Consider the following 24074-nt stretch of genomic DNA (forward strand, 5'->3'; position numbering starts at 1 on the left):
TGATGGTGCTATCTGGTATGGGCAACAACTGTACACACTTTCTGTCACCCCAATACAATGAGCAGTTAAGTAAGTTCTATGCACTATAACTCCCAGCTATACAGTGCAATACACACTAGTTTAGGTGGTGCTATCTGGTACGGGCAACAACTGTACACACTTTGTCACCCCAATACAATGAGCAGTGAAGTAAGTTCTATGCAGGGTGCACTACAACTCCCAGCTATACAGTGCAATACACACTAGTTTGGGGGGTGGGGGGCTTGATGGTGCTATCTGGTATGGGCAACAACTGTACACACTTTCTGTCACCCCAATACTATGAGCAGTGAAGTAAGTTATATGCACTACAACTCCCAGTTTAGGTGGTGCTATCTGGTATGGGCAACAACTGTACACACTTTGTCACCCCAATACAATGAACAGTGAAGTAAGTTCTATGCTGGATGCACTACAACTCCCAGCTATACAGTGCAATACACACTAGTTTAGGTGGTGCTATCTGGTATGGGCAACAACTGTACACGCTTTGTCACCCCAATACAATATGAGCAGTGAAGTAAGTTCTATGCGGGATGCACTACAACTCCCAGCTATACAGTGCAGTACACCAGGACCACCAGCCCCAAAATAAAAAAGGAGTACACTGAGTACTTAGGGGTCTGTATGCAACACCTAATGCCCCCTTTCTGCCAGCAGCCGGTCACCACAGTGTGCTGGTTAAATCGTGGTAGCAGCACTGCAACTCCCAGCCAGCAGTCTGTAGTAATAGTATTAATAAAAGCTTTTAAGCCCTGAAAAGAGCTGTTTGTTTATATTGCTAGTATATACCCTGCCTACTGGAACGCTAAATCCTACACTGACTCTCTCCCTGACCAGCAGCAGCTCTGTCCCTAATCTCTCACAGCATGCGTCTGAAGCGAGCACTGCCGGCGCCGAGTTTTATATGGCAGGGTCATCTGATCTAGCCAACCTGTTATCGACATGTATGGGTCCAAGGTCATCGCAGGATGTACCAAAGAGTCTCCTGCATGTTTATTGGCTGCGCAATAGCGCCCAAACTTACAGGAAACGGATGATGAGATTTCCTCGAGTATCGCGAGATGCTCGTCCGAGTAACGAGTACCATCGAGTACCAAGCTCGGACGAGCACGTTAGCTCATCTCTAGTCAAGATGAATGCATTGCACTTTATTTTTCTTCAGCCCAAGCAGGCAACAGCTTCATTCATAACATTTCTGACTAAATACATTTACACCATCACATAGCCCTAGCACATAGTTAATGCCGTATGTTACGTAAGGTACTATAAGTCTATTTACCACAGTCTGTCTAACTTTCAGAATTGCTGTAAAGACTTCTTCACTTTCTAAAGTATTGTAAAGAAGTATGTCCACTGTGATTAAGAAGTGATGTAAAACAAGTACAATCCCACTAGATTAAAAACTTTAGTATTCGCCTATAAATCAGCCAATGAAATCTTTATTCTGTAGTAGGGCCCTGGAGAATGAAAGACTATAAGTTCTAGATGAACTCCAATAAGATTTACAATTGTAACACAGAATCCTCCTGGCTCAGTTTCACATAAGAAAGGAGTGTAGTATTATTCTAATACATGAACAGTGATGTATTTCCAGTAATGTGGAAGATTTTACTGAAACTATAGGAAGGTATTGTTAGTCAATGCAAATATATATATATATATATATATATATATATATATATATATATATATGAATTTATTATAAATACCCATATATAATTATCATTGTCCAAAGGCATGTTAAGGCTGGCATGTAAAAAGCTTATCTTGATAAATTCCCCTTATAGGAGAGGTCAGATGAAAATAGAAAAAATCTGGTGCATAATATAATAAAAAAAATATACCTACCTCTCCTCATGCCCCTGCAGTGCTGCATCACCGCCTCTCTCACTGCCGTCATAACTAATCCCCCCGGCTTAGTGGTACCTCCATCGGCCAGATCATGACATTGCAGCAGCAGGAGCTGCAGGAGACCTGTGGGGGTCTAGGAGTGGTGAGGCAGCCCTGTATGGGTATGAGGATGGGTAAGTATATTCTCTTTCTGTTTTGTATGTATATATATATATATATATATATATATATATATATATATATATATATGTTCTGGAAATGTTTAAATCATATCACATCCACTTCTTGGGGTCCCCCCACTGACATATGAGGAAAAACCTCAATTTAAAAGCCAATGTCCTGGAAAAAATACACTTTTTCACTGGGAATGTCATGATCACGCCTGAAAAGGCATCAGTGCCACCCTCTGCTGCGAAGATTAGACCTCTGCACCAAAGACTGCGATTTTGGCCATAATCTTCCATTTATTCTGTGTTTAGTTTGCCTTGTTTTTGCCCTGTCTGAACTGTGTCTTATTCCTTCTGGTCTGCTAATTGTTTTCCCTGCCCTACCCGTGTCTGTGCTGCTAAGTTTCCTCTGGTCATGTAATGGTTAACCTGCCTTTGCCTCAGTGATTGACAGCTGGTCCCTCCTATCATCTTCTGGACTTGGTTCCTGGTGTCCTATTTAAGATTTCTGTTACTGCCTGGGCCTTGCCTGATATTGAGCTTGTCTCTGCCTGGTTCTGTTTCTCTTGCTCTGTTTATTCTGACTCTTCTGCTTTGTATCTCTTACCTCCCTTGCTTGCTGCCTGCCCCCGACCATATTGCCTGTTATTTGACTACTCTTTTGGATCCTGATTTTGTACCTTTGCTGCCAGACTGTTGTGACCATTCTTATTGTGTTTGTTCGTTTTGTCTTGTCCATTGTTTCACGTATCCAGGCCAGGGATCGCCGCCAAGTTGTCCGCTGCCATTTTAGGGCAGATTGCGGCAATTAGGTAGGGACAGTGTGAGGGGCTGAGCTCAGGGCTCACTGTCTCTGTGTGTTTGGTGTGACGGGTCCTGACAGGGAAGTTATGTAAAAAAAATACTTGTGCAAAACCCACTAAAAAACTGTATGCACTAAAATATTGGGCTAAATCAGCAGTTTAGGAGCCACATTTGGTTCATTATCTTTAGGTGTGTGGCTCATCATAGGAGCCCTTAGTTATCATAGTACTGCACTGCACTGGCCATACAATAAACATACATTGTTACAGCCACATTCCAACCACACAATAAGTATGGATCTGCATAATACCAAATTTTCTACTGAAATTATTAAATGTAGCTTCAACCATTGGGTTTGTAAAGTGCTATGTAAGTAGAAGTGAAAAAAAAGTGACAGCAGAGCAAAGAAAGAGATAACACTAATCAGTGGACTGCTGCTATTGATGACAATCTAAAGGGAGGTAGAGAGCAAAGTGCAGCGTTTTGGACATACTGTACATCATTAGGTCTACTGATGTTTGCACAATGTTCCGAGAGCCCTAGAGGTGGGAAGAAATGAGATGGAAGCCTTGATTTACCTTCTAGGAACTGTGTAAGTCATCTAGATAAGGCAGATGGCATGTATACAACCTAGACTTTCTCTCTCTCTCCTGCAAATAACACTAGCTGAGCCCACCCCACTTCAATTCCCCCCGATCTTGCTACTACAAGAGATACAATTCCTCTGACAGCAGGCATTGGACAGCAGATTGCAGGGAGGGGAGACATCTAGAGGTAGTCTTTCTGGGGTAATAATGTATTTTTGGTAGAAAAATTGGCTTACAAATATGTTAGGAAACACATAAGCGTGAGGGGTTTGAGCTGTTTGAAACAATAAGGGAATATGACTTATAAGATTAAAGAAAAACATAACACGTTAAGGTTGCATATTTTTGTACTAACACATGATTTAGCGGCATTTATGCACCTAGTTTTTCTCTGCAATTGCGTAGTACTGCTTTATATGTCTACTGAAGAAGTTAGTGCCCAAACACATACAGCAGGTACTTCTATGGTGTTGTGTTAGAGCAGCTAGGGGGAAGTTCGTGCTAAAGTCTTGATTTTTGAGTTTGCTAACTCTTTTTAATCCTTCTCCTGCAGAAGCAATGCCAGGGCTTTTAGAGTAAGCATCAAGGGGCAAAAATTATTTTCTCTTCCATTTTCTCATAGCAGAGTCTCAACCATCTGAATATTGTTTGCATAGTTTTATCAATTGTGGCCTTCATAGCTCATGAATGTGAATGACCACATTTTACATACTGGTTAAATTATTTCTGCTTGACCTAGAGAAATATTATGCACATTTTTGTTGGACAGGACAAAGCACTAGTAAATTTTATTGTTATATCTTAGTATCCCTAAGTGATTCATTCTGGTAAATAATACTGTATTATTTTCTTTGTGTTTTGAATGATTTTGTACAGTGAGACAGGTGCTCAGTTAGGTTGAGCCTCTTATTCTCATTATGCCCAAATCTGTTCAAGGGCCTGGTCACATTGAGCAAAGATGGCGGAATTCGAAGGGGAACCCCCGCCACAAACTCTGCTCCGAATCCTGCCTGCTTAAGTGTATCAATGCAATGACTCGCGTGCTTCCGCTCAAAGAATTGAATTGTCTTATAGCCAATAAAGGAATACATAACACCCTATTGGCAGTGGTGAAATGTTTATTGCGACTTCGGTTAAAAGGCGCCATCCCGACAATGCATGAAATTTGATCCACTCTTAAAACCAATGAAAAGAGCTTGATCAAGAGAAAACAATATGTCACAATTCCCAACATATACAATTACATTGTTTCTTTTCTTACAGAGTTTCCAGTATTTCACTGGGAACATAAACATTCAATCAAATTCTATCTAACCTATTAGATAATCTGAAGTCTAGAAGCCAATTGGTAGCTTAGTACTTGTTGCTATGTTGACCTTTAAGATGCATTAAAATGTCTCCTGTATGGTTTTAATACTCACAAAAACTCCCTTTTCACAATGGCAAACCAGACTAATGTGAAGGAATTTATTATCCTAGGATTCTCCAGTTTCCAGAAATATCAAACCTTTTTATATTTGTTTTTCTTGATAATTTACACCATTACTGTCACTGTAAATATATTCTTTATCATCATAATTCGGTTTGGTCGACGACTCCATAAACCCATGTATTATTTACTTGGAAATTTATCATTTTTGGAATTAGGTTACATTTCGGTAACAGTTCCTAAAATTATTGTGGACATCCCAAGAGAAAGGAAAAGCATTTCTTTTTCTGGCTGCATGGCGCAGCTTTTCTTCTTCACTTTTCTTGGTGCCACAGAGACCATCCTACTTGCTGTAATGTCCTTTGATCGATTTTTAGCGGTGTGCTACCCGTTACGCTACTCAGTCATCATGGGTAACAGGGTCTGTCTTTTTCTAGCAGTTACATCCTGGGTTCTTGGTTTTTTGACCACCTCATTTCCCATTATCAAAATATCCCAATTACACTTTTGCAATGCCAACGTTATTAACCATTTCTTCTGTGAATCGGCTCCTCTACTAAAACTGTCTTGCTCGGATCCTTACTTTAAAGAACTGACTGTAATAATCTGTGCATCTTCAGTCATTCTAAGCTCAGTTCTTCTTACTATGATGTCCTATGGATATATTCTTCAGACAATTCTGAGAATCCCATCTGTTACAGGGAAGAAGAAAGCAGCTTCTACCTGCGCTTCACATCTTATAGTGGTTACAACTTTTTATTCAACAGCATTTTCAATGTACATTAAGCCCACCGCTAGTCAAGGCTCACTAAACAAGGTCATGGCATTGTTCTATGCTGTGTTCACTCCACTTATCAACCCATTTATATACAGTTTACGTAACAAGGAAGTTAAAGAAACCGTTGTACTGTTCTTAAAGAAAAGTAGATTGTAAATATTTGTTTCTGATTTTCTTGCTGTGCCCACAATACAGTCTATTTTACAGGATTCGACAGATAACATTATGAGAAAGTTAAAGATTTGGTAAAACCATGCACCCTATTTTATTTTATTCCATTTCTTTCTCTTTCTGGTTTTGTAGCCAAAATAAACTCTTCTTTATGAAGCTCTTTGGTTTCCAGTAGACATGAACCTCTCTGCCAAAACTGCTCTGTATTATACTTCCTGCCCACACTTCCTATACTGCCTATGATATACCCTACACATGGGTATTGTATATGTTATAGACTTGCTTTTTACCTGCTAAAATTGGCTCTGTGTATCCTGAATAGAATACAGCTTGTCTTCAGGATTGATTTTCAGTATGTTGATCCAAAAGACAAACTCCATTCTATCCAGAACACAGTTCTTTATAGCTAATTTAAAAGCATATTTAACACAATACACTGTCAAATATTAGTATATACATAAGGGTAGACAAATGTTACTCGGTATGCAAGAAGCTCTAAGACCACAGGAAGAATAATGACATTGGTAAACAATAAATATCCCTTAAAGCATCCATATCTACTTAATTGCAGCTGAAGAAATCCTTGGGTTTGGAGCTGAGATACTGTCTGAATGAGCCAACATGAAAAGCCTGAGATAAGCACTGTCCACCCCAATTCCTGCAGTCCTGTCTGTTTTACTAGAGGGATCCCTGATGAAGGTGTCCGCACTGAAATGCGTAAAAGCTTTTTGGTCTATGCCAGAGTCCCAAGCAAGGAAGAGACTGTGGTTCTCACTACGGAACTTTTGAATTAGTGTGCAGTGGTACCACCTGCAGCACTAACCTACTCAGAAGTGTAATTTTTACATGAAATGTCAGGGTTAAAAGACACTGCATTTGGACTTTGGATATAGAGTAAACGACACAATATACAGTATATATATACATACAGTATGTGCTTGCTATATCTGTTATCAGAGTCTTGTGCAAGGAGTAGGTGTCCCTGCTTCCTTATGTACTATCCATGGTGCCTAGGATACATGAAAAGAGAAGGGTGGATATCAGCACTAGAAATGTGCTATCACACTGTTTCACAGAAATATAACACCAGTGTGACATCTTTGGTGCTGGATAACATCTGTAGGTATCCTCTATGTAGGCTGAGCACACATTTGGATAAAGGAAGGGAAATCATCTATGTGGTACCGAGCAGCAAGGGCACCACCAGCCACTTAGCCAGGTGGGAGTTCAGTAGCAACACAAGTAGGTGATTGGACATGTATTGTTGCTGCTCACATATTCCATTATGGATAAGTGGCACTGGAATAGGAGAGAGGCAAACGGAATAAGAGAGGTAAGAAAAGTCAGCGTCATACGTGGTCTTATGAGTTCTTTAACTTTACCAACATGGCAAAACCTAAAAACTTTGCAAGGCGCTGATGCAGGACCAAGATATAACCTCTATCTGAGGCCCCTGAGATGTCTGAGCATCCTCTAACCACTTATGACACTTATGGATGTAGCGGTAAGAGCCATTCATGGTAGAAGATCCCCCAAAAGCTCCGGCGGAGTGACTGCCACTAATGGAGGTGATGAAGTCTCGGCCACTTAAGGGACTCCTTGGCTTGTAGGAGGAGCGGTTGAGGTGGAACTGGCCGCTGTTAAGATGGTTTCTTCTCCCTGGAGTTGGCTTCCTGATTGTTGTCTTAGGCGCGGGCCCTTAGGCAACTCAACCAAGGCTTGAGATGACTGCTGAGGATCTTCTTCCTAGTCCTATGACTCCTTAGAGACAGAGCAATGCTCCAGTGGCAACGCACTTATCCGGGTCATTGTGGCAACCCACTATGCACATGTTCAAGATTATGCATGAACTCCAGGAGGTATTATTTAGTGATGAGCGAGCATGCTCGTCCAAGCTTGGTACTCGTTCGAGTATTAGGTAATCGATGGTACTCGTTACTCGGATGAGCATCTCGCGATACTCAAGAAAATCTCATCATCCATTTCCTGTAAGTTTGGGCGCTATTTCTCAGCCAATAAACATGCAGGAGACTCTTTGGTACATCCTGCGATCACGTGGGACCCATACATGTCGATATCAGCGATTGGTTGGCCAGATCAGATGACCCTGTCATATAAAAAGCGCAGCCGGCAGTGCTCGGCTCACATGCCTGTTGAAAGAGATTAGGGACAGAGCTTCTGCTGGTCAGGGAAAGCGTCAGTGTAGGATTTAGCATTCCAGTAAACAGGGAATACTAGCAATACAAACAAACAGCCCTTTTAAGGACTTCAAATCTTTTTTTAATAGTATTACTACAGACTGCTGGCTGGGACTTGCAGTGCTGCTACCACGATTTCAGCAGCACACTGTGGTTATCGGCTGCTGGCAGAAAGGAGACATTACTAAGGTCACATTAGGTGTTGCATACAGACCCCTAAGAGGTGCTCAGTGTACTCTTTTTTTGATTTTGTGGCTGGTGGTGCTGCTGTACTAAATTGTATTGCTGGGATTTGTAGTACACCTGCATAGAACTTCACTGCTCATTTTAAGGGGGTGTCACAGAGTGTGTATACTGTAGGAGCAGCCACTACCGGATTGTATCCCACAACACCCCAAAACTAGTGGGACCACAAGTATTTTTCCTGATTTCTGTATTTCATACGCAAGACCTAAGTTCACAACTGCTTGCACAGAGTAAAGGGCGTGTCAACGAGTGTGTATAGGTGCAGCCACTACCGGATTGTATCCTACAGCCCCCCAAAACTAGTGGGACCACAAGTATTTTTCCTGATTTCTCAATTTCATACGCAAGACCGATCTAAGTTCACAACTGCTTGCACAGAGTAAAGGGGGTGTCACAGAGTGTGTATAGGTGCAGCCACTAGCGGATTGTATCCCACAGCCCCCCCAAACTAGTGGGACCACAAGTATTTTTTCTGATTTCTGTATTTCTTACGCAAGGCATATTCAAGTTCCATATTGTGCAGTGTCCATAAAATGGTGAACCCCAGGGGTAAGGGTCGAGGACGAGGGTGTGGGGTTTCAAGCGATGCAGGTGGCACAGGGAGTGGTTCAGGGCAGGGACACAGCAGCACCTGTTGAGGAAGGAGCAGTGGCACACCGCAGACGTGCACTCCCTAGCTTCTTTGCCCAACTCACGGGGTCTCATGGTAGACTGATATTGAAACCGCAACAGTGTGAACAGGTGATCACGTGAATAGCGGATAATGTGTCCAGTAACTTATCCACCACCCAGTCTTCCACGCAGTCCATCCACACTACCCAAGGGAGTGGAACCCTTGCTCCAGTAGCTCAGCTTCCTTTCCCACAAGCTGACCCCTCCAGGGAAAGAAGGGATTCAGATCCACCACCATGCTCCCAGGAACTCTTTTCTAAACCCTTCCCTGAGTCTGAGCAACTGAAGCAGTCGATCTTCTTCCTCCTCCTCTCTATTACCCTCCATGAGCATGTCGCCTCCATTTCGTAGCACTAGCTGCAACAGCAGTGCGGTGGGTAAGCGCCAACAGGCAGTGTTGAAACTGCTGAGCTTAGGCAACAAGAGGCACACGGCCCAGAAAGTGTTGCAGGGTATCACAGCACAGTCAGATTTTTGGCTTACGCCATGGAGCCTTAAACCAGGCCTGGTTGTGTGACAACGGGCGGAACGTGGTGGCGGCTCTGCAACTTGGCAGCCTCACACATGTACCATGCCTTAGTGGTGCAGCGGTTCCTTAAGACCTACCCTAATTTGGCTGACTTGCATGCCAAGGTGCGGCGTATCTGTGGGCATTTCCACAAGTCAACCACGGAAGATGCCACCCTTAGGGTAGTACAAAGGCGCTTGCAACTGCCGGCTCACAGACTGCTGTGCAACATGCCCACGAGGTGGAATTCCACCTTCCAGATGGTAGCCAGGGTTTACCAGCAACGCAGAGCCATTGTGGAATGCCAGATGTCAACCTCGGTAAGAAGCGGTAGTCAGGTCAGTCAGCTACCTCAAATCTACAATGAGGAGTGGATGTGAATGTCTGCTATCTGTCATGTACTGGGCCCCTTTGAGGAGTCCACACAGATGGTCAGCGGCGATGCCGCCATCATCAGCCTCACCATCCCGCTGCTGTGTCTGCTTCAAAACTTCCTGCTATGCCTGTAGTCTGACACTTTGCCTTCATCTCAGGAGATGGGTGAAGAACAGCCGCCGCTAGATAGCTAGACCACCCTGATGTCAGTTTCTCCCCATGGAGTAGAGGATGAGGAGGATGAAGAAGAGGAGGAAGAGGAGCAGACTGCTGCCGCCACTGAAGAGGGTACCCATGCTTAATCTTTAGTTGTTAAGCGTGTATGACCTGAAGAGGAGGAATTGGTGGAGGAGGAGGAAATTGAGGCTAATGAGGAGAGGGAGTTCTTGCGTATTGGGACCCTGGCGCACATGGCTGACTTTATGTAAGCCTGTCTATCCCGTGACCCTCGAGTTAAATTTTTTTTTTTTACAACACAGATTACTGGGTGTTCACCCTCCTGGACCCTCAGTACAAACAGAACTTTTCCAGTGGCCCGAACTGGCACTTTATGCCTTGCAGGTACTGTGCTGCCCTGCCGCTAGCGTGTTGTCAGAGTGGGTCTTCAGTGCAGCTGGTGCCTTCATCACTGATAAGCGCAGCCGCCTGTCAACTGACAGTGCTGACAGGCTGACAGGCTGACGTTTATAAAAATGAACAAAGCCTGGATTTCACCTGAATTCAACTGTCCACCCGGGGAAAGCAGCTCAACATGAAGATTCTTGGTATCTCCTCTCCTCCTCCTCCTCTTCCTTCAATTCTCAGCCAACAGTCAAGTCTTCTTCCGCTATGCTGTGTCTGGCCTAATTATTGGGAGGCTCAATTGCTTCCTCACTCACTTCTAATGGTTCTTTGTGTCCTCACTGCCATGCTCTGAAGTCACACTACGTCTGCGGAGGAGAGGGACTGGTTGCCGGGGGCCCGCCGATTGCCGTTTAGCCATGGCCGGGGCCTCACCACCCCCGGTCGAGAGGCATTAGGTGTACCCTTGATGTTGACTGACAGCCGGCCTAGCCAGTTCGCTGTCAACACCTAGGTTCGTGTCCATTAAAAATCCCAGCCCCTGGACTCACTCCAATTTTTGGGTGGGCTCACTTGCTTCCTTAATCACTTTTAATGGTTCTCTGTGTGTTCAATGCCATGCAGTGTCTGACCTAATTTTTAGTAGGCTCACTTGCTTCCACACTCACATTTAATGGTTCTCTGTGTGCTCAATGCCATGCAGTGTCTGGCCTAATTTTTGGGAGGCTCACTTGCTTCCTCACTCACTTTCAATGGTTCTCTGCGTGCTCAATGCCATGAAGTGTCTGGCCTAATTTTGGGGAGGCTCACTTGCTTCCTCACTCACTTTTAATGGTTCTCTATGTGCTCAATGCCATGCAGTGTCTGGCCTAATTTTTGGGAGGCTTACTTGCTTCCTCACTCACTTTTACTGGGTCTCTGTGTGCTCAATGCCATGCAGTGTCTGGCCTAATTTTGAGGAGGCTCAATTGCTTACTCACTCACTTCTAATGGTTCTCTGTGTCCTCACTGCCATGCTCTGATATCACACTACGTCTGCGGAGTAGCGGGACTGGTTGCCGGGGGTCCGCCGATCGCGCCCCCACCAACCAGCCAGTTGTTTTATTTTTTTTTGTCTAGCCGTGGCCGGGGCCTCACCACCCCGGGTTGAGAGACATCAGGTGTACCCTTGATGGTGACTGACAGCTGGCCTAGCCGGTTAGCTGTCAGCTCCTAGGTTCGTGTCCACTAAAAATCCCAGCCCCGGGACTCACTCCAATTTTTGGGTGGGATCACTTGCTTCCTCAATCACTTTTAATGGTTCTCTGTGTGCTCAATGCCATGCAGTGTCTGGCCTAATTTTGGGGAGGCTCAATTGCTTACTCACTCACTTCTAATGGTTCTCTGTGTCCTCACTGCCATGCTCTGACGTCACACTACATCTGCGGAGGAGCGGGACTGGTTGCCAGAGGTCCGCCGATCGCGCCCCCGCCAACCAGCCAGCTGTTTTATTTATTTTTTTGTCTAGCCCTGGCCGGGGCCTCACCTCCTCGGGTCGAGAGGCATCAGGTGTACCCTTGATGGTGACTGACAGCTGGCCTAGCCAGTTAGCTGTCAGCACCTAGGTTCGTGTCCACTAAAACTCCCAGCCCCTGGACTCACTCCAATTCTTGGGTGGGATCACTTGCTTCCTCAATGGTTCTCTGTGTGCTCAATGTCATGCAGTGTCTGGCCTAATTTTTGGGAGGCTCACTTGCTTCCTCACTCACTTTTAATGGTTCTCTGTGTGCTCAATGCCATGCTGTGTCTGGCCTAATTTTTGGGAGGCTCACTTGCTTCCTCACTAACTTTTAATGGTTCTCTATGTGCTCAATTCCATGCTGTGTCTGGTATAATTTTTGGGAGGCTTACTGGCTTCCGCTTCTACCTTGTTCACTATGTCCTCACCGCCATGCTGTGTCAGGCTAAATTTTGGGGTGGTTCATCATATGCTAACTCTGTTTTAATGGTTCCCTGTGTTCTCACTGCCATGCTGTGTCAGGCTGAGTTTTTGGGTGGTCCCTATGCCTACCTCTGTTTTAACCAGGCTGTTGCACAGAATTAGGCATAATGATGCAATTAGGCAGCCTCGGAGGCATGCATACATGTTTCCTGTCCATTTCCGTTGTGTTTCTATCAATTTCTGAGGTTGACAGGTTTTCACATGACCTTTCCTCTACCAAACTTGAGTTCCTGCAAAAATGCTTGAGTCTCCCATTGACTTCAATGGGGTTTGTTTTTTGAATGGAGCACTCGGGGATCAGGAAATACTCTTCTCGAGTAACAAGCACACGAGCATTTTAGTATCATTAGCTTATCACTAGTATCATTAGCTCATCACTAGTTTTTTTTTTTTTTTTACAGAACTCCTGCCAACAAAGAGGGTAAGGCCATGATGAAGGTAAGGTGTTTGAGATACCCTTGGTTACATAAGGAGGAGTATCTCCATAGTCTACAATTACCAAATCCCCCCCTCATCCCCCAAGTAACCCATCTCATGCTATCAGCGATTCTAAGTACCTGTAAATATATCTGAGGGTACAAGAACGTACCTTGACATGCTTTTATAGTGAAATAAAAGTTACTGTTGCACCACCTTAGCGTGGTCTCTCTGTCTTCTGACTTCTGAATTCATCTTCACCTCACCAACTCTAAGTGCTTCCCAGTCACCAGGTCATCAGCCAGTCTGTGGTACTAGGGAGTTGGCCCCCGGGAGAACTACTAGGACCATCATATTCGATATTGTTCACCGTTTGATATTGTCACCGTTGGATATTGTCAAGATAAAATGAAATTCTGAGGAAGAGTGCTTGAAAGTCTATAGGCAGACTGGAGATATAAAAAATGAAATTATTCCTTCCAAAAATAAAGAAATTGAATCAATTATTAATCAATTTAAATCAATTAATTATTTTCTCGTCAGTATACAGAGAATACAGAGAAATCTGTGATGTCAAACTTTTATGTTACAAAGTTTTATTAAGAAGTAAGATTACATTGAAGCATATTGAGGATGGTAATCATGCCATCTGCCATTTCCTCATGGGACTCCAACTACTCCTATATCTACTTAGAGCACGTCACAGTATGAGAAGCATAAGGATAGATAGATTTTTCAAGGCAGGACCTAAGATATGGGTGGTTCTTTTTGGTCCCTTGAAATACTGACAGATGCTGGGATTACTGCGGAAATCAAACACCTTCAACATTTACAATACAATTACCATGGAATGTCATGGAACATGTTGTACGAGCTACTTTTGTGGTCAGGTAGGTAAGTAGTTGGTAAGTTAAATGAGGTTCCAGGATTCTGAATATTGTTTTTTTTTTTTTTTTTTTTTAGTAGCAGAAGCATCTTTGTCTATAACATGTGTCTGGTATTACAGCCTTCTCCCCCTAAAATAAATGGGGTTAAGCTGCAATACTAAATAAAAAGGTTACCACTTATTCTAAGTTAAAATTAATGTGTTACACTAAAATTGCTTTAAACAAAAAAAGTACAATCTGTGCTCTGAAGATTTTCTGTATTGTATGACTCTCTTAGACTATAACTGTTAATGTGATGGTGGGTGAGGATGAAAGGAATCACAATCCATCTCCTGAAACACTACAGTGCAATATTGTCTTCCTATAAGGTATTTGCATGTCAATAATTTTGAGTTGCATGCTGCCCAACAGACACTACACAGAAATAAGCAAACATTTACATGCAATACAAAGGCAGAGCAATCCCCCAAATACTAAGTCTATGTCTTGCTTATACAAATGCCTTATATGCACATGCAGCTCCAGTTCCCTAGTGTGTTCATCTTCTTTTTAATACATACGTATGTATATTTTATATTAATAAAAAAATGATGACTACTTGTTGGGCTATGTTACTTTTCTTTAGGTTGTACATACCAGATATGCAGAAGAGAAAAGGCCAGAAGAGATAATTATATTCCCTCTATTGTAGTTACACGGTTCGTGCTCTCATTAGCTGACTAGCACCAGGTGTGATATGTGACTGACATACAAAAGCTTTGTTTTTCCTTTGTTTTTGTTTAGATTCAAAACAAATCAAACAAATGATCATTGTGACATGCTGCGTTGCATGGAGTTATTCTTGCCCGGAAGCATTGCTCTTCATTGTTAATGAGATATGAATCAAACCAATAACAACTATGGTACTCAGCTCATAATGAATGGATTTTCTATGGACAGTATTCAACAGGGCACTATTTTTGTTATTTTTTTGCTAATGTATTTGTTAACACTTTCTGGAAATGTTGTTATCATAGCCATCATTCAGACAAGCAATAATCTCAAACAAAGTCCCATGTACTTTTTCTTGACTCATTTATCCTTTACTGAAATCTGCTACACCACTGCCATATCCCCAAATTTCCTGGATTTGATTCTCAAAGGTGAAAAAACAATAGCGTTGGTTAGCTGCCTATTCCAGCTTTACCTTTTTCTATCCTTGGCCAGTGTGGAGAGTTTCCTCCTGGCTTCGATGGCATATGACCGATACTTGGCCATATGTAAGCCTCTGCATTACCAAAATATTATGTGCAATGGAGTATGTAGGAACTTTGTGTTCTTCTCTTGGTTTGGGGGTTTAACAATTCCTATCGGACTTATTATCTTAATATGTCATCTCCAGTATTGTTCACCATTTACTGTAAATCACTTTTTCTGTGATGTTTCTCCTCTGATTGCTGTCTCGTGCAATGGGGACAGACTCTATATTAAGATAGTTGAACAGGTTGCTGCTTCGTGTGTTTTATTAAGTTCAGCATTTGTAATTGTGACATCTTACATATATATAGTTACCACTATCTTAAAAATCAAGTCCACAAACGGAAGGAAGAAAGCATTTTCCACCTGTGCTTCTCATTTCATTGTGGTTATTTTATTTTTTGGCCCTGGAATTGTAATATATGTTAGTCCTTTAGCACATCATTCGGTGACCATGAATAAGTGGATATCTCTCTTTTATACAGAAGTCACCCCCCTTCTTAATCCATTTGTGTATAGTCTTCGGAATTCAGATGTTCAACTGATTATCAGAAAATGTTTGACAAATAACTTTACTTCCTTGCTGAGAAAGAAACGGTGACAATACAAAATCTGTAGCCCAGTCCAGCTCGTCAATGTTCTTTTTATTGTTTAGTCTAGATTTAGCTGAATGGATTAATATATTTAGTCTTATAGTACTAGTAATGGAAGAGGCTTGGTTGGGGAAATTCTTGTTGCTGTAGTATATGATTATTTTTCCTTTACAGGACAGGAACACTCCCTGATGATAATCCACACGTTGACCAGCAATCAAACAATAAATGAGAAATGCTCATACATCTTTGCATCTTTTGTCAGGTATCATTGCTAGTTTGCAGATCCTGTTATGCAGTTAAAGAGGTACTCCAGGCTAGGTTTATTTTAAGTGTATGGCCAGGGAGGGGGTGGATATAGACGGGGCTGGTCAGTTGCCGAGGCGGGACTGCGCTACGACCGCTGAATGGCTGAACTGCCTTGAGACGTCACGTCTCAGGCCATAGCTCGGACCAGGTAGTGACAGTGGGATGGGAGAACGGAGCAGTACGATCCGGGACCCGGCACTTGAACCGAGGAGGCAAGTGACCGGCCGCGTCTATATCGACCCCCTCTCCGGCCATACACTAAAAATACACCTAGCCCAGGGTACCCTTTTAAATGAGAGCTCAGGGCATGGACAGCTTTCTTTGAGAAATAATGACATTTACAGATGCAGCTTGTTGGCTTATTACATCTTTTATCAGAGTATTGTGCTTTGCAGGGAGTACTGGTAACATGATTGTGACATCATCACAGGTCCTACACCTCCAGCATCTACCAGATATAGAGCAGCTCCTGGTTGGGCAGTCACTGCTGTTGTGTTGTGATGTTCAGATCTTATCCAGGGATTATTCTGATTGCCATTGGAGTCGGGAAGGAATTTTCTCCCTGTGATGGGGTAATTGTCATCTGCGTCATGGGGGTTTTCGCCTTCCCCTGGATCAACACAGTAGGGTTTCCCTAGATTGAACCTGATGGACTCTTGTCTTTTTTCAACCTTATTAACTAAGCTACTATGTTACTATGTTTTCATGGTTCATTGTCCTCGGACCTGTGCCCAGCATGCCCGTGGTGTGGAAGAAGGAGTTATTTCTGTCATTATCATGCCTTGTGGAGATCGGGAATGGCTGCTGTCTGTTTTCACTTGCCATCACGAGAGTTGTGTCTCTGTATTCTTCACAACTCCCTAAGGTGAGAGTTGCCTTTATTAGCTCCACTGTTTTTTGTATCTACTGATCCTTGCTATGGAGCGCAGTCTATTTTTTTCATAAGAAGATGGGAATTCTAAGACCATGTTGTCATAATCTTCTGGATCAAGCCACCCCCAGTAGTCAGAGTCACAGCAGGCATCCCCCCATGGAGGACGCTTTGTCGCAGGAGAACGTAGTGGCAGCGCCAGACTAGCAGCTTCAGGTTCCGGTGCTGTGTTTGTAACTGTACATAATATCGAACACCATTAATATGAATCACTTAGGTAGCAGCCTTGTCACAACCTCTCCAGCAGACTTCCAGGAGAGATGGCCTCTTCCCTGCAGGGGCCTCGGGTTTCATCTGTGACAAAGGCAGGATCAGCCCTTATCATCCTGCAGGGATAAAGGTCACCATTAGTGATGAGCGAACATGCTTGTCCAAGCTTGGTACTCGTTCGAGCATTAGGGTACTTGATGGTACTCCTTACTTGGACAAGCATCTTGCGATACTCGAGAAAATCTCATCATCCATTTTCTGTAAGTTTGGGCGCTATTTCTAAGCCAATAAAAATGCAGGAGAATCTTTGGTACATCCTGCGATCACGTGGGACCCATACATGTCGATAGCAGCGATTGGCTGGCCAGATCAGATGACCCTGCAATATAAAAAGCGCGGCCGGCAAGGCTCAGCTCACATGTATGCTGGAAGAGATCAGGGACAGAGCTGCTGCTGGTCAGGGAGAGCTTTAAAAAGGGAATAAGCATTCCAGTAGGCAGGGAATACTAGCGAAACAACCAAACAGCCCTTGTAAGGGCTTCAAATTGTTTTTAAATTATATTACTACAGACTGCTGGCTGGGACTTGCAGTGCAGCTAGCACAATTTCAGCAGCACACTGTGGTGATCGGCTGCTGGCAGAGAGGTGACATTAGGTGTCGCATACAGACCTCTAAGAAGTGCTCAGTACTCTTTTATGATTTTGTGGCTGGTGGTGCTGCTGCTGTAGTACATTGTATTGCTGTGATTTGTAGTACACCTGCATAGAACTTCACTGCTCATTGTAAGGGGGTGTCACAGAGTGTAGTGGTTAGTGGTTAGGACCATTAGTATATTTCCAGATTTCTGTATTTTTTACTCAAGCCATATTTAAGTTCACTACTGCTTGCAAAGTGTAAAGGGGGTGTCACAGACTGCATAGGTGCAGCCACCACCAGATTGTATCTCATAGCCCCCTAAAAACTAGTGGGCCCTCTACTATATTTTCTGATTTCTGTATTTCTTACACAAGGCATATCTAAGTTCACTACTGCTTGGCTTGCACAGTGTAAAGGGGGTGTCACAGAGTGTATTGGTGCAGCCACCGCAAGATTGAATCCCACAGCCCCCCAAAATCTAGTGGGACCACTAGTTTATTTCCGGATTTCTGTCTTACTTAAGCCATATTTAAGTTCACTACTGCTTGCAAATTGTAAAGGGGGCGTCACAGAGTGTGTTGACTGTAGGTGCAGTCACCGCAGATGTTCACTCCCTAGCTTCTTCGCCCAACTTACGGGGTCTCATGGTAGACCGATATTGAACCGCAGCAGTGTGAACAGGTGATCACGTGGATAGCGGATAATGTGTCCAGTAACTTATCCACCACCCAATCTTCCACGCAGTCCACCCACGCTACCCAAGGAAGTGGAACCCTTGCTCCAGCAGCTCAGCCTCCTTCCCCACAGCCTGGCCCCTCCAGGGAAAGAAGAGATTCAGATCCACCACCATGCTCCCAGGAACTCTTTTCTGGACCCTTCCCTTAGTTTGAGCAAACGTAGCAGTCGATCTGTCTTAATGCCCAAACTATGCACCTCACGCAGTCAGTGGGTGATGAGAGTGGGGACTTGCAGGCGGGTTGGAAGAGATGTCTGATGATGATGATGAGACCCGGTTGTCAGACAGTGAGGTTGTTGTCATGGATGTAACTCAAAGTGGGGAGCATAGTAAGGAATTGGAGGAAGTGCTGGTGGATAAAGAAGAGGTGACTGACCTGAGCTGGGTGGATAAGGCTAGTGAAGACCGTGCTTCTGAGGTGGAGGCAAGTTCACCCACAGGATCGGTTGGAAGAGGAAGAGAGGTGGGCAGAGGGAAAGGCAGGGGCAGAGAAAGTAGATCAGCAACTGTTGCACGGAGTCAAACTCCCGTGGCCAGGCCTAGATTTTCCCAAGTCTGGAGGTTCTTTAAAGAAAGTGTGGATGACCGACGGACTGTAGTGTGCAACGTGTGCCATGCCAGGATCATCAGGGGAGCCACCACTACCAGCCTAACCACTACCAGCATGCGCAGGCATATGAGTGCTAAACATCCCACTCAGTGGAACCAAGGCCGTTCAGTGACTGCACCCCTGCTCCTTCCCCTGTGTCAGGTGCTGGCTCTATTAGTCCCCCCGCCCAGACCCCAGGCACAGGCATCTCCCTGACGGCACATTGGTTCAGCTTGGTGGAGGCCGGGACAGAGTCTGACCCTGCTTCCGCTCATGTGCTGCCCACACTGAGGATTGCGGGGACTACCTCGGTTGCGGTCTCTCATGATTTGTATACCTCTTGCTCCTCCTTTTCTTCATCCTCCTCTCTATTACCCTCCATGAGCACGTCACCTCCATTTTGTAGCGCTAGCTGCATCAGCACTGCGGTGGGTAAGTGCCAACCGGCGGTGTTGAAACTGCTGAGCTTAGGCGACAAGAGGCACATGGCCCAGGAGCTGTTGCAGACAGATCTTTGGCACGGAGCCTCAAACCAGGAATGGTTGTGTGTGACAACGGGCGGAACCTGGTGGCAGCTCTGCAACTTGGCAGCGTCACACATGTACCATGCCTGGCCCACGTGTTCAATCTATTGGTGCAGCGGTTCATTAAGACCTTTCCCAATTTGGCTGACTTGCTCATTAAGGTGCGGCGCATCTGTGCGCATTTCCATAAGTCAACCACGGATGCTGCCACCCTTAAGGCAGTGCAAAGGGGCTAGCAACTGCCGTCTCACAAACTGCTGTGCGACGTGCCATGCGGTGGGATTCCACCTTCCAGATTGTAGCCAGAGTTTACCAGCAACGCAGAGCCATTGTGGAATGCCAGATGTTAACCTCGCTAAGAAGCGGTAGTCAGGTCAGTCAGCTACCTCAAATCTACAATGAGGAGTGGACGTCGATGTCTGCTATCTGTCATGTACTGGGCCCTTTTGAGGAGTTAACACAGATGGTAAGCGGCGATGCCACCATCATCAGCCTCACCATCCCACTGCTGTGTCTGCTTCAAACCTCCCTGCTCAGCCTGAAGTCTGAGACTTTGCCTTTGTCTTAGGAGACGGGTGAAGAACATGCGCTAGATAGACAGCCAGACCACTAGATAGCCAGACCACCCTGACGTCAGTTTCTCCCCACGGAGTAGAGGATGAGCAGAATGAAGAAGAGGAGGAAGAGGAGAAGACTGCTGCCGCGACTGAAGAGGGTACCCATGCTCAATCCTTTGTTGTTGAGCGTGTATGGCCTGAAGAGGAGGAATTGGTGATGGAGGAGGAGGAAATTGAGCGTATTGAGGACAGGGAGTTCTTGTGTGTTGGTACTGTGCGCACATGTCTGACTTTATGTTAGGCTGTTTTTCCTGTGACCCTCGGTTTAAATTTTTTTTTTACAACACAGATTACTGGGTTTTCACCCTCCTGGACCCTTGGTACAAACAGAACTTTACCACTCTCATTCCTGCTGAGGAAAGCAGTATGAGAGTGAATCAATATCAACAGGCCCTTGTGCAGAAGCTGAAAATGTACTTCCCATCTGACACCACTAGCGCCAGCGGACGTAGTTCTGTGGTCCAAAGAGCGGGGGAGAGGAGGGGTGGAGAAGGCAGCTTGTCAAGGGGCAGGGGAACACTCTCCAAGCGAAACGTACGCCGGGCTGCTGTGCTAGACGGGGGGTAAGACCTCAGTGTTGGTCATGTGGCATTGACATTATATATGGTATATGTGTATTATCTTCTTTTTGTGTTATGGTAGGCTGACTACTTGATCTACCTACCTACAGCATTACTAAGTTTTTTTTGGGCTGCTGTGCTAGACGGGGGGTAAGACCTCAGTGTTGGTCATGTGGCATTGACATTATATATGGTATATGTGTATTATCTTCTTTTTGTGCTATGGTAGGCTGACTACTTGATCTACCTACCTACAGCATTACCAAGTTTTTTTGGGGGGGTCACATACAGTCTCCCCCTATACTTTATTTATGGCTTTCTAATATTTATTATATCTTTTTGGCTTTCTATCTTATAGAAGCCCTTTGTTTTTGCACTATACCAGAAACTACCACTAGATGGTAGTGTCTTTATAGAGCTACAATTCATCTCATTTACTTTTCTTCTGTGATGCCACGCTGATGTCTTCCTCCCCTTCTGGTTTCGACCTTTGTGTTCCATCCCATATGTCATTTTATCTGTTTTTATGAATTAATCGATTATAATAAAGATTTTTGTATACCTTCATTTACTGTGCAAGTTCTTTGGATTTTGTTTAGGTTTGTTGTTGCACTGTATATATGTGTAGGCAGGACTTTGTAGGTTGTCCGTCCCCAGTCTAGACAGAGTAGGGGGGAAGCCTTCAGAAAGATGGTGAGGGAGTACCTTGCTGACCATACCAACGTCTTTCCCGATCCCTCTGCTACATACAACTACTGGGTCGTAAAACTGGATACGTGGCCCGAACTGGCGCTTTACGCCTTGGAGGCGCTGGGCTGCCCTGCCGCTAGCATGTTGTCAGAGCGGGTCTTCAGTGCAGCTGGTGCCATCATCACTGATAAGCGCACCCGCCTGTCAACTGAATTCAACTGTCCACCCGGGGAAAGCAGCTCAACATGAAGATTCTTGGTATCTCCTCTCCTCCTCCTCCTTCAATTCTCAACCAACAGCCAAGTCTTCTTTCGCCATGCTGTGTCTGGCCTAATTTTTGGGAGACTCACTTGCTTCCTCCCTCACTTTTAATGGTTCTCTGTGGCTTTACTGCCATGCTGTGTGTGGCCTAATTTTTGGGAGGCTCACTTGAGGCTCATTTACTTCCTTACTCACTTTTAATGGTTCTTTGTGTGCTCACTGCCATGCTGTGTCTGGCCTAATTTTTGGGAGGCTCGCTTGCTACCTCACTCACTTTTAATGGTTCTCTGTGTCCTGACTGCCATGCTCTTACGTCACTTCATCAGCGGAGGAGCGGGACTAGTTGCTGGGGGCCTGGCGATCGCGTTCCCGGCAACCAGACAGCTGTGTTACCTTTTTTTTTGTGTAGCCACGGCCAAGGCTTCACCACCCCTGGTGGATCGATCAAGGTGTACCCTTAATGGTAATTGACAGCTGGCCTAGCCAGTTAGCTGTCAGCATCTAGGTTCGTGTCCACTATAAATGGCCAGCCCCTGGCCTCACTCCAATTTTTTGGGAGGCTCACTTGCTTCCTCACTCACTTTTAATAGTTCTCTGTGTCCTTACTGCCATGCTGTGTCTGGCCTCATTTTTGAGAGGCTCACTGGCTACCGCTTCTACCTTGGTCACTCTGTCCTCACCCCCATGCTGTGTCAGGCTAAATTTTGGGGTGGTTCATATGCTACCTCTGTTTGTAATGGTTCTCTGTGTCCTCACCGCCATGCTGTGTCTGGCAAAGTTTTTGGGTGGTTCATCATATGCTACCTCTGTTTTAATGGTTCCCTGTGTTCTCATTGCCATGCTTTGTCAGGCTGAGATTTTGGGTAATTCATATGCCTACCTCTGTTTTAACAAGGCTGTTGCCCAGAATTTGGCATAATGGTGCGATTAGTCAGCCTCAGAGGCATCCATACATGCAGGAGCGTAGCTAGGATTCATGGGGCCCCATAGCAAAAAACTGTATGGGGCCCCCCCTCCCCTACACACTAATATATATATATATATATATATATATATATATATATATATATATATGCAAAAGTCTGTTTGTTGGTCAGCTCACCTGCTGTGGTATAGCCGTCGGTGCACGGTAAGACCCGGAGCCAGGGTCACAGCATACCAGAGAAAAAAGTCCAGCACCAGGTCAGCATATACCATTAAAATTCCATACTTTATTAGAAAATCTTCACATAGGACAGTAATAAAAGTTTACGCGTTTCAGCGCTTCTCGCGCCTTGTTCACAACTGAAGCATGATACATACAAGCTCATATTGCTATATAAAGGGTAGTGCTGTACATCACATGACTAACCCCCAATTAAGAACCATATAACACATGTTAAAAACTTCACAGGCTTGGAAAGCAAGTTAACCCTTAAGGAGTAAGTTCAAAGTAGAAAGTGAATATAACCAATTTTTCTCATACATCATATAGGTTATTGAAAGCATGGCTAGAAAGTTGCTTACATTAAATGTAGTATATAAAGCACCAGACAATATATTTATAGACCTTAATATGTCAGGATCAAATCATGTCTTGAATTCAGACCTTCTGGGACTCTCGTTCCTAGTCTAAATATCCAGAAGGATTCTCTATTTAATAGTTTACGTCTCAGAGAACCTCCTCTTTTTGGTGGACAGATTTTCTCAATGCCCATAACTTTTAGGGACTGTACCTTTCCAGCATGGGTTTCCCTGAAATGTCTGGTTAGGGATGATACATTCACCACCTCATTGCGCACATCTGATATGTGTTTCCTAATTCTCATTTTGAGGCTGGTGGATGTGCACCCCACATACTGTACATTGCAGAGTGTACAGGTAGCAACATAAACTACATGGGTTGTATTGCAGTTTATGTAACTTTGGATTTTATATGTATTATTATTAGAACATGATGTTACTTCTTTGGAAATCGCAACATGTGAACACGTTATACATCGCTGATGTCCGCACTTATATGACCCCTTCACATCTAGCCAGGTTTGTTCCCTGGGTTTCTCTCTAACATAAAGTGAGGGGGATAGAGTCATTCCTATGGTGGGGGCTCTGCGAGACACTACTTTAACTCCTCCTTTCGTCATCACCTGCAGTTTGTCATCTTGCCACAACAGTGGTAAATATTTTTTTATTATTTTGCTTATTTTAGAAAATTGTTTACTGTAGGTGGTGACGAAAACTACCTGTTTATTGTCCGATCTGTCCTTAGATTTCTTTTTCCTATTAGACAATTCCTCACTCAGCAGATCTTCTCTACTCACTAATGCTGCCCTCTCTATTGCTGAATCCAAAATTTCTTGCAGAAATTTCCTTTCCTTAAATCTGTCTTTTAGTTTTTCCAACTCCAGTTCATATGTATCTTGCTTGCTACAGTTTCTTTTGAGCCTTAGACACTCCCCATAGGGCATATTCTGGATGACGTGTGGTGGGTGACACGATGTAGCCATCAGTATAGAATTACCTGCACA

At 44.3% G+C, this 24074-nt stretch overlaps 1 protein-coding gene across 1 annotated transcript; it reads left to right on the plus strand.

The window, feature by feature from the left end:
* Positions 1–4890: 4890 nt before the first annotated feature.
* Positions 4891–5814, plus strand: LOC138786443 (olfactory receptor 11L1-like). The gene has a single exon (XM_069963430.1). It carries the CDS (start codon positions 4891–4893, stop codon positions 5812–5814), a length of 924 nt encoding a protein of 307 aa, XP_069819531.1.
* Positions 5815–24074: the final 18260 nt, after the last annotated feature.

Source organism: Dendropsophus ebraccatus, chromosome 3 (genome assembly GCF_027789765.1).
Source record: "Dendropsophus ebraccatus isolate aDenEbr1 chromosome 3, aDenEbr1.pat, whole genome shotgun sequence".
In the NCBI taxonomy this organism is placed as follows: domain Eukaryota; kingdom Metazoa; phylum Chordata; class Amphibia; order Anura; family Hylidae; genus Dendropsophus; species Dendropsophus ebraccatus.

What these genes read in the sequence shown, in the direction of transcription:
- LOC138786443 (XM_069963430.1), top strand. Translation starts at nt 4,891, where the DNA reads ATGGCAAACCAGACTAATGTGAAGGAATTTATTATCCTAGGATTCTCC.